This window comes from Pelmatolapia mariae, unplaced genomic scaffold (assembly GCF_036321145.2).
Source record: "Pelmatolapia mariae isolate MD_Pm_ZW unplaced genomic scaffold, Pm_UMD_F_2 NODE_ptg000405l+_length_16454_cov_1, whole genome shotgun sequence".
NCBI classification, from domain to species: Eukaryota; Metazoa; Chordata; class Actinopteri; order Cichliformes; family Cichlidae; genus Pelmatolapia; species Pelmatolapia mariae.
In genome coordinates, this window is record NW_027052092.1 from 1 (window position 1) to 16,454 (window position 16,454).

At 41.2% G+C, this 16,454-nt stretch overlaps 1 protein-coding gene across 1 annotated transcript; it reads right to left on the bottom strand.

The window, feature by feature from the left end:
* Positions 1 to 1,287: 1,287 nt before the first annotated feature.
* Positions 1,288 to 11,807, bottom strand: LOC134623121 (uncharacterized; the record flags this gene model as incomplete). The annotated part of the gene is made up of 8 exons (XM_065469817.1): positions 11,191 to 11,807; positions 8,096 to 8,443; positions 5,644 to 5,976; positions 5,454 to 5,552; positions 4,360 to 4,686; positions 2,700 to 2,820; positions 2,494 to 2,651; positions 1,288 to 1,449 (listed from the first exon to the last, which is right to left on the bottom strand). Coding segments are annotated over exons 1-8 (1,585 nt in total), but the record flags the coding sequence as incomplete, so codon positions are not given.
* Between the last annotated feature and the right edge of the window lie 4,647 nt (positions 11,808 to 16,454).

Here is a 16,454-nt window from a genome sequence, read left to right on the forward strand (position 1 = left end):
GAAATGAAATATCGCGATAGAATATGGGTAAAACGTGCATGCGCAGTGCCTTTGTTTTCATACGCACATGGTGGAAAAAGCATGGCGGCGACGGAGAATGAGAAGGGTGAAAGCGGATCATTGAATGAAACAGATGAACCGGAGTTGGTTTGTAAAAATGCTGCAACTTCAGTGGTGTGGAACTTGTTTAGCTTTCGTCCGTCAGATACACACCAAAGCAAAATGTTTGGTAGAGCATGCTAGCAGGCCGTCGTTATTACTGTTTTTTTGGAAAATACAGCACACTTAAAATCAATCCTTTGATTTTTCTGAAAATCGACAGTGCCTCTTATAATCCCGTGTGCCTTATGTATGAATTCTGGTTGTGTTTACTAACCTCAAAACGATTTATGTGGTACACGGCGCTCGAAAATCTGTCAAACGTTTTAGTACGACTTTGCTAAGCTACGAAGCCGCACTGCTTGATGGATTGTCGGAGCATTATGGCTATCATAGTCAGGAACCTGGCGGAGTGATACGTACTGTGCTTCAACATAATATTACCGTATTGTGTGTGTATAACCTCTTTTTAAGTTTTGTGGATATTATACATGGTTATGCTGAGGGTATGTCGGCCAATTTCCACTGGAAATGCCTTTTGGTTAAACTGTCAGCGAGGAATTTGCATTTTGCACTGTTAAAGTTTTATATAACTTTTAATGGACATAAAAAAACAGCTATTTTTTTAAGTGAAAATACACTGATGGGGTTTTTTTGCACTAAGAAAGTTGTGGAGTTGTTAAGTATTTTATCTTGTGTCAATTATATTGTCAGTTATATCGTTATCGCAAATTTTCAAATGTATATCGTGATAAATATTTTTGGTCATATCACCCTGCTCTAGTTGGAATTCTTGGCGACGTCCATCATCTCTGAGCCGTTTCCAGTTCAGCCAGGGCAACTTGGATGGCATCCACTTCATGTGCTCGAATTTCAATTGTAGTTGAGCACGAACAAGGTAGTGATCAGAGCCATAGCCCCTCATTGCACAGACATCTTGAAGGGATGATCAGATTCGGGCATTTATTAGCACATAGTCTTGCATTGCCGAATCCTTTCCACTAGGATTTCTCCAGCTGAGCTGGTGTTTAATGGGGTGCTGGAAGATGGTATTCCCGATGACCATTTTGTTGGTCGCAGCAAAGGACAAAAGATGAAGTCCGTTGTAGTTAATCTCTCCATGGCGGGAATGCCCCAAGGTAGCCTCCCAGCCAAGTCATTCAGATCCAATGTGGGCACACAGATCACCAGCAATAATGATGAGGTCAGTCTTTGGAGTTGCGTCCAAGATGAGCCAAAGACTGTTATAGAAGTTGTCCTTGGCCGCATCCAAGCTGGTCTCTGTTGACGCATAGGCAGAGGTGTTGTACATCGTGATTGTTCCTTTGATGGTGAGGTTGGCAAGGCGTTCTGAAATGGGTTGGAAAGCGAGGACACTGGTTGAAGCCGTCGGTTGATTAACGCTTTTCTACCCCAGAATAATAGAGTGTCATCGGTTCATTGGAGGAAGAGGGCTTGATGCTGGTAGTACCTGATCCCATTAGACGAAGATCAGACAAAGCTGCAATTTGGATGTTGCAGCACTAGCTCTCTTGCACGATGATCTCTTTCTGGCCAACGTGATGTCCCGTGCGGACATTCCATATACCGATGCTGATTGCCACTTTCAGTGAAATTCGAATATTACCTTGGACAGTAGTCCACTTCTCACCAGCATCCTGAGTCCCTCATGCAGTATCTTGAATATGCGACGTTGATCGATTTGGATCTATACAGTTTCATGCCCCATTTCCCCAGAAAGCTGGTTCTGGTCACTTCGGCAGGGCGACCACCCTCCTTCTTTTGCAGCAGGGCTTGGGACCATCCTTGGCGGAGTTGATACTTTGATGCAGCCATGAATCTGACTGATTTCTTTTCATTTTCAAAGGTTGATGCATCAGTTAAAGTCCTTAGAAAGCTCAGAAATAAAGAGAAAGGTTGGTTAAAGACACTAAACAAGAGAAACAGATCAGAGAACATCAGACTGAGCCTCTGAAACTTCACACAGCTTTGGATGATAACATGGAGAAAGGATGTGGAGATTTTCACAGTTCTGCTAGAAATCATCTTCTAGTTATTGTGACTCAGATATGACTGATTATAGATGAGGACCAAAGAAGGTTTTTACTGATATTTTAACTGACTTAGCTTCACCTGTGTTTTAGCCACATGCTAAACAAACACATGTTCAGAAACTAGAAGATGTTACCTTTCAGATGAAGTCTCACACATGAACTTTGCTCCTACAGTTCATCTGCTGAAGCTTTTACATTTGGCTGGAAATCAAATAAAAACCAAAACAGCCACAAACATCAGACATGCTAACACTGTAACATTATTGGATGGAGCCCATTGAGACTGAACCACCATCATAAGTCTGACCTCTGACCTTTGACCTGTATCTACAGCACTGACCTCTGACTTTCAGCTTCACTTGTTTCTTCAGCAGGATGTTTCCCTCCCTGCTGTAGACGGTGCAGGTGTAGGTGTCAGTGTGCCAGTCTGTGGGGTATTTCAGGGTCAGACTGAGGTCTCCAGTTTTCAGCAGGTCTTCATTCATCTTCGTTCGGTCTCTGTAAACCTGGTGCTGTTCTTCAGGCTGGTCAGAGCCATTCGCATACACGTGGACCTTCCTGTCATGTTTGTCCTTCCACTCCACTATAACATCTTCAGGCAGGTGAAGTGTGGTTTTGAGGGGCAGCTGAACAGACTCCACCCCCTCCTCCACCTCCACCTGGGGGACTGAGAGGACAACAAAGCACAACATGAGCTTGGATGGAGACATTTGTGTTGACTCTAACAGGCTGAATGCTGCTGCTTCACTGGGAGCTCACTGTTAGATAGAAAGTGGTCAGTGTGAAGAGGAGACGCAGCAGAAAGATGAAGACTGACAGGAAGAAAGCAGTGAACAGACTGTTGGAGCTGCTGTTAGTGGGACAGGACTTTATTCAGTCTCTGAGGACCAGATTTGACTTGATGAAGCAGAGAAACACAGTCTGAGTGTTTCTGTCACACTCACTTCATCACACAGCTCAGTTTGACAACATTTGGAAGAATTTGATAGAAGCCTTCCTTTAGTAAAAGCACCAATAAAACACCATGAAAACACCTCACTACACACAAAACTGCAGTACTGGCAAATTGGACATAAAGTATGAAAAGTCAAAGTACTTATTGTGTAGAAAAATGTTCCCATCAGTGTTCTATGGATCAATATTACTGCTGCACATGTTTAAGGCTGAGCTCATTTCAAACTAGGGCTGCTCGATTATGGGAAAAATGATAATCACGATTATTTTCACTGAAATTGAGATCTCGATTATTTGACGATATTTATTTAACAATAACAGTGTATTGAATAATGGCTTTAAAGGTGTCAAAAATAATATAAAATAGTGTGCAAATACTGATAACAGTGCAAATGTTTGCAATATAAAAAATAAATGAAAAATGTAAACATCTATGTTTAGTGAACTTCAAAATACTGCATAATACTGGTTGTTCACTGTGTTAATTGAGCAGTGGTCTTTGGCGAGGAAAACGTTACCGCGTTTGTTATCTCCTTGTGTCTCTGGGAGCTGGTGGGATATTTAGTCGCGTTGTACAGGGGAGCGTGAATGGAAGTCTGTGAGGATGAAGCAGGTGTTGTCAAGAGTTTTTCTCTATGTTCCTTCATTGTTTGATCGTATGTCACTTTGTGAGCGGTCTTCAAATGATTGAATAAATTTGTAGTGTTGCTCTGTGGTGCAGCTACGACACCGTAGCAAAGTTTCCACACTGTCTACTTGATCCACGTCTGACTCCGCGAACCCATAATGTTTCCACACCACTTAAGTCGTTTTACCTCTCTTTTCAACCAACGGCATTCTTTCTTCAGCAGCCATTATCCTCTCCTCACCAAATAAATTCTGCTTAGCTTTCCGAGCTTCCCTCGGGTCCTCTTAATTGTTGTGACGCGTGTTCGAAACGCAGAGAGGTGCGCTCGATTTGCCACACGGAGCAGCGTGAGAGGAGGAGCTAATAATCGGCTCAGTCATTTTTAATGATCGTTGAATGCCCAGATCGCAATCACGATTAAAATTCGATTAATTGAGCAGCCCTATTTCAAACTGCTGCTTTCAAGTGCAGAGCAACAAACTATTTGAACTGATCCAACTTTACTAACAGAGACAAAGATTTGTGGATCAGCTGCTGTTTGCTGCTATAGATATAATCCATCTGATGTGGGAGAACTACATGTGACACTTTGATGCAGCATGTATCTGTATCTACAGCACTGACCTCTGACTTTTAGCTCCACTTGTTTCGTCATCAGGACGTTTCCCTCCCTGCTGTAGACGGTGCAGGTGTAGGTGGAGTTGTCTCCATCTGTGGGGTATTTCAGGGTCAGACTGAGGTCTCCAGGTTCCAGGACCTTCCTCTTCATCTTTGTTCTGTTCTTGTATTTATCGTCCTGTTCTTCAGGCTGGTCAGAGCCGTTCTCATACACGTGGACCTTCCTGTTGTTCTTGTCCTTCCACTCCACTTTAGCATCTTTAGGCAGCCAAACTGTGGCTTTGCAGGGCAGCAAGATAGAGTCCGCCCCTGAATCCACCTCCACCTGGTAAACTGAGAGGACAACAAAGCACAACATGAGCTGTAGTGAAGGTTACTAATGATCTCCTTATGACCTGTTACAGAGGACTTATTCCTGTGCTTGTCCTGTTAGACCTCAGTGTAGACACAACATTTTACTACAAACACTAGAACACACCAGAGTTAAAGGAAATTCACTACAATGCTTTGAATCATATCTGATAGATTCCAGTTTGCTCATGTAAATGAGGAGTTTTCTTCAAAAAGAAAAACTAGGCATGGATTTCCACAGATTTCTGTATTGGGACCATTTCTGCTGACATTATACTTGTAATAATATTAGAAAACAGCAAAATGCTGAAACAATACTTGGTTTACAACAATGTAATATAAACTTATTATATATTATTCACGTTTCTGTTCACTTGTATTGGTTGTTTTCACATCTGCTGCACTCCGCTGGTCTCTCTTGGAAAGAGATTTTATTCTTAGTACGACTTTTACAGGGATAAATAAAGTACACATGCAGCCTCTGTGTCAGATCAATGCAGTGAAGCACACACACTGTTTAGTAAAGTCATGTTGTGGAGCTGTTTCACTGATCAATGACTGAGTCTGAAGGAGGTTTTCTGACTTCTGGAACAAACCTGGAAGTTTCTCTTCAGCTCTCTGTATCAGCTGTTTGTAACTCTCAACTCTTTCAGCTTCTGGAACAAGTTTGTGTGAGCCGCAGTCAAGGAGCCACCAGAGGACACCTGCTAACCATCGGCATTATGGGTAATGCATTAGGAGACACTCACCTGACATGAAATACTGCCGGAAATAAAATAAAAGACCTCCAGAAACCACAAGAAGAACCAGGAGAACCAGGAGAGCTTTGGCCCAGGATGGAAACCGTTCTGTGGACCAATATCAAAAATAATGTCATGATTTCTGAACTCTGATGTGCTGTTGTAACACTGACCCTTGATCTTTATCTACATATCTGACCTTTGACCTGCAGCACTACTTTCTGTCTCAGGATGTCTTTGTCCCTGTAGATGGTGCAGATGTATCCTCCACTGTCTCTCTCTGTGGGGTATTTCAGGGTCAGACTGAGGTCTCCAGTTCTCAGCAGGTCTTTGTTCATCTTTCCACGGCCGCAGTAAAGGTTGTCCAGCTGTTTCGGGTGATCACTATTGTTTGAATGCACTTGGGCCACCATCAGTTCAGGGTCAGAGTGAGTCCACTCCACTGTGGTGCCCTCAGGCAGGTCAGATGTTGTTTTGCAGGGCAGGATCACAGACTCTGACCCTTCCTCCACCTTTACCTCCACCTGCTCGCCTGAGAGGACAGTAAAGCAAAAAATTACAATTGCATCACTTGTTCCACATTTTGTTATTCCAACATTCATTCTCACCTCAAATTTCTACACACACAATACCTGGGATTCCCATGATTCATTTACCTCACAATGACAGGGTACTGCTTTACATTATTACAAATATATTAAAAATAAAAAATTAGAATAACATGTATTCGCAAACTTTGTTGAACTTTGGCAGCAATTAAAGCCTTGCATCTTTCTCAGTATGATGCTGCAAGCTTGGCACCTATTTTTATGCAGTTCCTTTTTTCTTCTTTGCAGACCCTCTCAAGCACCATCAGGCTGAATGAGGAGTGTCAGTGCAAAGGCATTGTCTAATCTCTCCAGAGATGTTTGATTGGGTTCTTGCCTAGACTCTGGCTGGACCACTGAAGAACAAAGACCACAAAGTGGTCCCAAACCACTCCTTTGTTATCTTGTCTCTATGTTTAGGATCATTTTCCTGTTGGAAGATGATCCTTCACCCAGTCCAAGATCTAGAGCACTGGAGGAGGTTGTTTTTAACAAGGCCTCTGTGTGCACTGGTGCATTTAGGAAATGTTCTAGTTCCGTCCACTAAGAAATATCCCACAGCATGATGCTGCCACCACCATGTTTCACTATAGGGAGAGTTTTGACCAGGTGACCAGGGTTGCCTGGTCTTCTTCATACATGACACTTGGCATTCAGGCCAAAGAGTTCAATATAGATTTCATCAGACCAGAGAATTTTCTTTCTCATGATCTAGGAGTCCTTCAGAGACTTTTTGGCAAACTCAATTCAATGCATGCTATCTCAGAGGTCTGCAGACAATTCCTTGGACTTCAAGACTCAATTAGATTCTGACAGGTACTGTCAACTATGGGACCTAATACAGACAGGTGTGTGCCTTGCCAAATCATGTCCAATCAACTGAATCTACCACAGGTGGACTCCAATCAAGAAACATCTGACATATTATCAGAGGGAACAAGATTCAACGGAGCTAATATTTTAGTGTCCCAGAAAAGGCTGTGAGTACTTATGTACATCTGTGGATTTTAGCTTTTTTTAAATACACCTGGACAAATTTTAAGCCAATGTTTTAGAATTTGGAGGTGAAAAACTGATTTCATCCATTTTGGAATAAGGCTGTTACATAACAAAATGTGGAACAAATGAAGAGCTGAGAGTATTTTCCAGATGTTCTGTGACTAAAGAAGCAGCAGTGTTAAGTCAAATTGTTAAATGTTGTTATTGTGTTTCTTGTGATTTTTTCAGAGCTGTGGGTGCATGAGAGCGCCTAACAGTTCCCCATTCCCGGGAATGCAAAATAAAGATAATTTTTCAGTTAGACCACTTTGAGCCTTGAGTTTTTCTTCACCGCCAAAAGAATGCAAAGAACTGAATTTAATAATTTGATCCTACTGCTTGGTTCAAGCACACACACAGTGCCTTGTCTTTTGTAACCAAGGGGGGTTTACGGTGGGAGGTGCTTGTGTAAACTGTTGTGTGTGTTGCAGCGGTGTTTTCAATAAAAGGCAACAAGCAGAGGCGTCATTTGGTGGTAGGATTTGAAGTGCATTCCTGAGACACCAACTGGGGCCTCCCAGATTGATCGATCGCTGACTGTCTTGTTTTCTTCATGAGGAATAAGTCTCTAAACTAGCGGGGCCTGTGGAAACACAGACTCAACAAGCAGTCACACTGATTTTAATCATAGAATTGATCTGATCTGAGATCTGAGCATCTGTGTTACTGACCTCTGACTCTGCTGCCAGTAAAAATAAATGTCAATAGTCAAGTCATTAAAATCTCTATTCTGCATGAAAAAATATCAGGAAAGCTCGTGAGCCAAAACTATGCCAGGTCTTCACAGTACTACTGTTAGTAATCCCACTTAAGTAACAGAACATGTTGTGTTATTGTCTGTCGCTATTAGGCAGGTGAGCTGCTGGTTTTCCTGCATATTCTATTTTCTTCTTTGGTGTTTCAGAGTGGTTGCTTCTAGAAAACGTTACCACTATTTTATCAGTTTTTTCAGAACTAGAAAGATCTTTTCTGTCACTCTTTAGTTTGACCTCTGACCTTTATAATCACAGGTGTTGGGTTTCTTACCTTTGACATGCAGCTGTATCTCTGTCAGTTTCAGTTCATTTCTTTCATTTCCAAAGAAGCAGGTATAGATGCTGCTATCAGTCTTTGTTGGTTTTCTCAGAGTGAGGCTGAAGTCTAAAGTGTCCAGAGCATCAGGCCTCATTGATGTGCGCCCTCTGTAATGCTGGTTTTGTCCTTTCAGATCATCTGTTGCTTCTCGTTGTAGGTGGACAGATTTGGGGTTGAGATCATTGCGAGTCCACAGCACTGTGGGGTTTTCAGGAATAAAACCTGAGTACTTGCAAGTCAACAGGACAGATAATTCCCCCTCATACACCTCCACCACTGTGGAGAGGGCATGGTGGGAAACTGGAAGGAGACACAAGGACACACAACAAAAAACACTTGTTATGTGTATGCAGTGGATTTTTTCATTGGGTTCATATAAAGTGGTTTCAGAAAGTTGCAGAATATGTAACGTCAATCTCAGCCATGTTTTATGAAAAGTATTCAAACATGGATTTTTCTTATCCAACAAGCACTAACCATACTTGCCAACCTTGAGACCTCAGAATTAGGGAGACATTCAAAAAGGAGGGGGGGGGGAATATGAAAATATGCTAAAAGAAAATATGCTAAAAGTTTATTTTGCAACCCAAAAAGAGTGATAAGAATAGCATTAAAACTAAGTAGCTGCCTCCATTGTTGGAAACTGCCGGAAAAATCGGGAGTGTTGGCATGTATGGCGCTAACTGAAAGGACATCAAAGATGTTAAAGAAAACTGATGGATGTCTGAACAACACTCAGGTGAAAGGAGGAAACCATCTCTTATTTATATCCAAATTTTGTTGAAAAATGAACATGAATGTTAGAACACATAAAAGTGTTACCAAGGACAATGTGACACACAACTGGCAACACAACCAAATTTCGTCCATATCATTGGAGAGGTTTATTTTCAGTGATGGGAATAACGGTGTTCTAAGTAACGCCGTTACTTTTTTCAGTAACGGGTAATCTAACTAATTGCTATTCCTATTTTTTACAACGCCGTTACCGTTACTAACAAGAAAATGCGGTCACATTAATATTTTTCAACAAACAGACGGTTGAAGCTGTCTTCAGCTTACTGCATCTTATATCAGTTGCATGTAAGCAATCTGGACGCTACAGCTTTAAGCAGCTGCGCGCACTCCCGCGGACGGTAATCACTTTCTGCCCGATGATCACTTTTTGGCACAACACCTGGAGCTAAGGGGGCAAAACAATCGCATGAGTGCTGCTGTTTGACTGAGGAAGAATAAAGTAGTCGTGGTAAGCCAATCACATGACCACTTAAAGACAAAGCAACAAGGTGATACAGTTTTTAAATTGTGTTGATAGGCCACGTAAAACCAGAGTCATGATAAACAATATATACGCGGCATTTTTTCCTCAATAGTTTCACCACGTTTACTGTCTAAGGACAGCGCAGCAAGCACTCTTTGCTTATGAGCAAAAAACAAAACAAAACAAAAGAAAAAACTGAAGTTTTAGGAGTGACGGCGAGAGAGAGAGATAAAGACAGCAGAAAAAGAGAGAGAGCGAGTTTTGAGATGTGAGAGATTTGTGACGTTTAGCGTGTTTGGAGTGTGTAGTTGATGTGTTGTCTTGTGTAGTTAGTGTGTAGTGTTGTGGATAGTTTTGTGTTGTGTGTCAGAACAATGAGGCGACTGCTGTCTCCAGGTAGAAACAGGAGTGATACACCTGCTGCTGTCAGACCTGCAGGTATCAGGCTGTGATGTTCTCCTTTATAGTGGACAGAAATTATGTTTTTGGAGTGGCACAAATAATTTGTGTGGCATCTTATTGAAGAACAGCTGATTGTTCTGTAAATAGTTTGAAATGGTTATTTTAAAGAAAAAGGGTAAAAGGTAAATGGCTGCAAATAACTTTGTTGTTTGCAAAACTTGTGCAAAGGATTTTAAAATTGACAATTTATATTTGCATGTAAAGTTATGAAATATGATTCATTAAACATGTTTGTGGTTGTTACAGTAAAAAATATATAACTTCTACTCGGATTTTATGTTTTTTGTCTGATTTTAGATCAATTGTGTTAGTACAGTATTGTAAAGGCTCACCTTTCAGCACATTCACGTCACCAGATGCACCTTGTTTCTTTTCCTCACCTTTGATTGGGTGTGGTGCTTGCCCTTAATTGCACTCACCTGTCACTCGTTATATAAGGACTGCACTCACATACAGCTCACTCTTTCTTCACTCCCACATGGGGCGGCAGCCGAGGTGAGTTTCTGTTTGAGTCTCCTGAGTTCATGTATTATTTTGAGTTACTTAAATCATACTTTATTTTCCTTTCAGAGATAGCAGTCCATGTGTGTCTTTCTTTTACCCATTATTCAATAAAACGACAAAACCTGCAATTGATTGCTGACTGTTCATTCTCATCCTGACCGGATGAGCCCATGATAGTAACAATCTCCAACCTCCTCTGAACCTTCCTCCAAAACAACAGTATGTCAAAATGAAAACATAACTGTAAATTCAGACACACGAGGTTGTGCTGAAAAGAATGATACCAAACAAGGCAAAGTAAATGGTTTTTAAAGGTGAAATGTAGAGGGAAAATCAAAAGTATTTAAAAATGGCCAATTATACCCTGGACCCCAGAGGGTTAAACATTTTTTTAAAGTAACGCAATAGTTACTTTTCAAGTAATTAATTACTTTTAGAATCTTGTAACTCAGTTACTAACTCGGTTACTTATTTTTGAAGAAGTAACTATAATAATTACTTTTTCAAAGTAACTTGCCCAACCCTATTTATATTCTTCTTTTTTGCCATAGTCATTAATCTTGTCAAACGTCACTACACTCCGGCAGGTTTGTGGTTCTATCAGTAAGAAACAGAGACGTCTGGAACACACAGATAGTTCATCTTAAACAGATATGAACTCAACTGTAACCCTGTGAGCGCCCTGCATGAAGTCCCAGAGGGGGTTATAGGGAGTAAAGTACAGTCAGTTTACATCCAGTGAACTCGTGTTACAGACTTTATGTTGTCTAAAAGCACAAACAGCTGTGTCGTTGTGTTTGCATTCAAAGAGCGCTCTTACCGAGTACGAGGAGCAGGAGTGGCAGCAACATCTTCATCTCCGGTTAGTCCTGATAACACACAGCTGCTGATGCATTAAAAGTTTGGTCCTCTTAAGATAACCTGATCATTTTCTGTTGATCCTTCGAAATAAAATATATTTTTTACAGCAAATGACAGAATTAAATTTAGGAGAAACAACATGTACCGGGCTGTTTGCTGCTCTATGGGATTAATATTCTGTTCGCATTTGAAACTTAAAATGTAACATTTACAGAACTGACAGTAGGATTTTAAGCTTTGTCAAAACATTTTCATAAATTTACATCATTTTGTATTTGAGGTTTCCTTCTTCACACCTGCAGCGAGGATGTGCGATACTGTTTGAGTCACTTGTTGTTACGGTCCTGGGCCTGCGGCCCATTGTTTTTGATTTTGTATTATTGTTTATTAGTCTGTTTTCTTCTATTGTTCATGGTTATGAGTGTTTCGGTGTCTGTTTTGTATTTCCGAGCCCCTTTGCCCCTTATGTCACTCTGGTCCCTGTACTGCAGGGGTCCCCAATCCCAGTCCACGAGGGCCGGTGTCCCTGCAGGTTTTATCTCACCCTGGGTCAACACACCTGAATCACATGATTAGTTCATTACCAGGCCTCTGGAGAACTTCAAGACATGTTGGGAAGGTAATTTATCCATTTAAATCAGCTGTGATGGATCAAGGACAGATCTAAAACCTGCAGGGACACCGGCCCTCATGGACTGGGATTGGGGACCCCTGCTGTACTATGTTAGTATTGTCTCTGAGTTCAGTCTGTGGATTTCCTGTTTTACTTTGAAGGTCTTGTCTCATGTTAGTGTACTCTGCTTTACTTTCTTGTCTTGTCTAGCCTAATGAGTTACAGCTGTGCCCACCTGTTCCTGGTTTCCTCATGTGCCTGCCAGTGTATTTTAGTCCCTGTCAGTCACTACTTGTTGTTGTGTTGTTAATGTCAGTTCTTTCGGTTCTAGCTCCAGTTTAGGTTTTCTGTTTGGTTTTCCTTGGTCAGCAATAAAGCTGCTTTCAAGTTCACGTTTTGCCTCAATGAGTCCACCGTGTGGGTCCTCTTCTCCTGCCTGCACAGCACACACCATGACAATTGTCGTATTTCAAAGACATAACTTTGTTTGTTTCTTCAGTTTGTTTTTGTATAGAGATCAACAGACCGTGTAACTTTCCATTGTGGGTACCCATGGCAACAAAATCAAAACACTGAATCAAGCGATAGTATTTCCAGCACCGGTATCCATTAATTCTGCGGTTTTAATCCCTACTTGCATTTTATTTGCCCCAAAAACAGTTATGTGCAAAACGAAAGAGAATACAGCAGGTCCATACAAAGACAGACTTGATGAAAAGGCAAAAAAAGTTTGAGGAAAAAATCAAAGGAGTGAAAGGGTTAAACCCATACGAGCGTACAGAATGGACTAAAGACATTAGCGTGCTGCCCAATTTTCATCACGCACATATTTATAATTATATGGTCCTAAGTGTGAGTGCATACACTCTCAAAATGTTTAGTAACTTCAGACCACTGCAACAAGGTCAGGTCCAGTTTACTTTCGTGTATCTATTTTCTGATTTGGACCATTTCATTTTACAGCTGTCGTTAATTTTTTTTTCCTTTGCGTTGGCCTGTACAGGAGATAATCTATTTGTCTTTTGTAGTATCATACAACATTTTCAGATCCAGTAGAAATAAAATAAGTGTTTCAGAATTCATTCAGTTTATTGTCTTTATTTATAACTGCCATTATTGTTTCATTTATAATAGAATCTTACAAGAAAGAGGCAAAATTGTATTCCATTATGCTTTATTAGCTGCTTTGGTGAAAAACAAATGAACAATGCAAAAAATAAATAAAATCAAAACAACATACTGGAAAACAGTTTTTCATCATTTTGCTTCAATACAACACTTGGGCACATATATACGGGACTTTTCGTGGCTGTTTTGATCTCGCTCTCCCTCTTAACCAATCAAATCTCGCTGTGGTAGCAGCTTTAAACTCGGTATGACCCAGGTTGATAGAGGGTGCCCAGTCTGGATCGCATTCCCAGCATTTTGTAGGCTGGTTTTCCTACAAAACACAACAAACATTAGCCCGCAAAGCCACAGTGAACAAAGCAGCATAGCGCAACGAATTCAATTCAAATCAATATAAGACTTATTTGTAACCTACATCAACAATTATGTTATAAATTACGTAATAACTACAACAGAAGACTTACCTTTGTGCAAATGCTTGGAGCAGACTAACATGTGAGCTGGAGTGTTCTGGAAAGTTATATTTGGTCTTTGAATGGCTGCAATCCAGGCCATCTGTCGGCTCTTTGTTACTTCGGAAACATGGCTTGAACAATTTTTCTTCCACGAAGGAATCCGATAAAAACCGATCTCTTTTCCCATTGGCCTCCCATGCCTGTCATGCGACCGGCTATTGCAGTTAATAGCTTCTTGCCATTCTTTGTGTCTCTGTTTATCACTGTGTGACTGGTTTTTTTTGTTTTTTTTTTTTGTGAAAGCCTGCGTGCGCTAGTACCACTTGCCACTCGTACCTACAATCCTTTGCGGTTTTACCCCGGAAACAACATCACATTTTCCAGCTCTAATGGAGATTATGTATCGGAATTTCAGGAGCGGGACCACGCCTCCAAACACGCTCCTTCTGGGTGTCATCTATATAGGTTCCCCCAGTCCTACAAGCTGTTAATTCTTGTTTACGTGCCCCACCCTCCCTCCTTGTTCTCAATTCTTTAAATTCTTCACTCCTATTTAGTACATGGGGATCTGCCTGGCCCGGGAGCTCTCGCCAGTCCCCTCCGAGGCCTTCCCCAAACCACAGCTCAATTCGTATCCAAGCATTCACCTTTACCTACTAAAACGCTGTCAAACCTAAAATGAGGATGTGGGCCCAGCGAAGGAAAAAGCTAAAAAATATAAAGAAAAACAAAAAGTGAATAACGACAAACTTTATATTTACAGTGGCTTGCAAAAGTATTCGGCCCCCTTGAACTTTCCCACATTTTGTCACATTACAGCCACAAACATGAATCAATTTTATTGGAATTCCACGTGAAAGACCAATACAAAGTGGTGTACACGTGAGAAGTGGAACGAAAATCAGACATGATTCCAAACATTTTTTACAAATAAATAACTGCAAAGTGGGGTGTGCGTAATTATTCAGCCCCCTGAGTCAATACTTTGTAGAACCACCTTTTGCTGCAATTACAGCTGCCAGTCTTTTAGGGTATGTCTCTACCAACTTTGCACATCTAGAGACTGAAATCCTTGCCCATTCTTCTTTGCAAAACAGCTCCAGCTCAGTCAGATTAGATGGACAGCGTTTGTGAACAGCAGTTTTCAGATCTTGCCACAGATTCTCAATTGGATTTAGATCTGGACTTTGGGCCATTCTAACACATGGATATGTTTTGTTTTAAACCATTCCATTGTTGCCCTGGCTTTATGTTTAGGGTCGTTGTCCTGCTGGAAGGTGAACCTCCGCCCCAGTCTCAAGTCTTTTGCAGACTCCAAGAGGTTTTCTTCCAAGATTGCCCTGTATTTGGCTCCATCCATCTTCCCATCAACTCTGACCAGCTTCCCTGTCCCTGCTGAAGAGAAGCACCCCCAGAGCATGATGCTGCCACCACCATATTTGACAGTGGGGATGGTGTGTTCAGAGTGATGTGCAGTGTTAGTTTTCTGCCACACATAGCGTTTTGCATTTTGGCCAAAAAGTTCCATTTTGGTCTCATCTGACCAGAGCACCTTCTTCCACATGTTTGCTGTGTCCCCCACATGGCTTGTGGCAAACTGCAAACGGGACTTCTTATGGTTTTCTGTTAACAATGGCTTTCTTCTTGCCACTCTTCCATAAAGGCCAACTTTGTGCAGTGCACGACTAATAGTTGTCCTATGGACAGATTCCCCCACCTGAGCTGTAGACCTCTGCAGCTCGTCCAGTCACCATGGGCCTCTTGGCTGCATTTCTGATCACTGCTCTCCTTGTTCGGCCTGTGAGTTTAGGTGGACGGCCTTGTCTTGGTAGGTTTACAGTTGTGCCATGCTCCTTCCATTTCTGAATGATCGCTTGAACAGTGCTCCGTGGGATGTTCAAGGCTTGGGAAATCTTTTTGTAGCCTAAGCCTGCTTTAAATTTCTCAATAACTTTATCCCTGACCTGTCTGGTGTGTTCTTTGCACTTCATGGTGTTGTTGCTCCCAATATTCTCTTACACAACCTCTGAGGCCGTCACAGAGCAGCTGTATTTGTACTGACATTATATTACACACAGGTGCACTCTATTTAGTCATTAGCACTCATCAGGCAATGTTTATGGGCAACTGACTGCACTCAGACCAAAGGGGACTGAATAATTACGCACACCCCACTTTGCAGTTATTTATTTGTAAAAAATATTTGGAATCATGTATCATTTTCGTTCCACTTCTCACGTGTACACCACTTTGTATTGGTCTTTCACAAGACCTGTTGATCCTAATGTGGCTGATTCATATCAACAGGACGTGGGACCAAATGTGATGCCCTCCCTTCAACAGTGAATCTTATTTTTTATACTGTAACAAAATCTTTTTCACCATAACTACAGGCCTTTTAAATATATTATACTATCAAAGTTAGAGACGTGTGTATGTATGCTAAGTAATTATACTTGCATAAAAATATCACAGAACTTTATATTTGAAGGTTTCTTCAGAGAGTTGGGTCTTTATTTGTTTGAATGTAAACAGATTCAGCTTTTGCCTAAAACCTGAGCTCATGAAGTATCATCCATACAATGTTACAAGTAATCTGTTTTTCTAGTTGGACTTTTATTTTGAAGGTACCAAAACCGGTCATTAAACATGGTTTAAAACCTTAAAACAACCAAACAAATGAAATGAAAGTATTAAAATATAAAACAAAGACTCGTGGAAAATCTGACGTTAGTGAGAAGCAGAAACCTGATTATAATAATGGATTGCATTTATATAGTGCTTTTCAAGACCCTCAAAGCACTTTTACAATTCCACTATTCAGGATATATTTATCCACTATATATAGGCGGTAGGTGAAGTGTCTTGCCCAAGGACACAACGACCAAGACCGTCTGAGCCGGGGCTCAAACCGGCAACCTTCCGACCACAAGACGAGCTGTCAACTGTTGAGCCACGATCGCCCCTTTTAAATTCTTTGTTGGGCGTTGCAGTGATCAGCAGTTAACAGTCATCATTTTCAACATC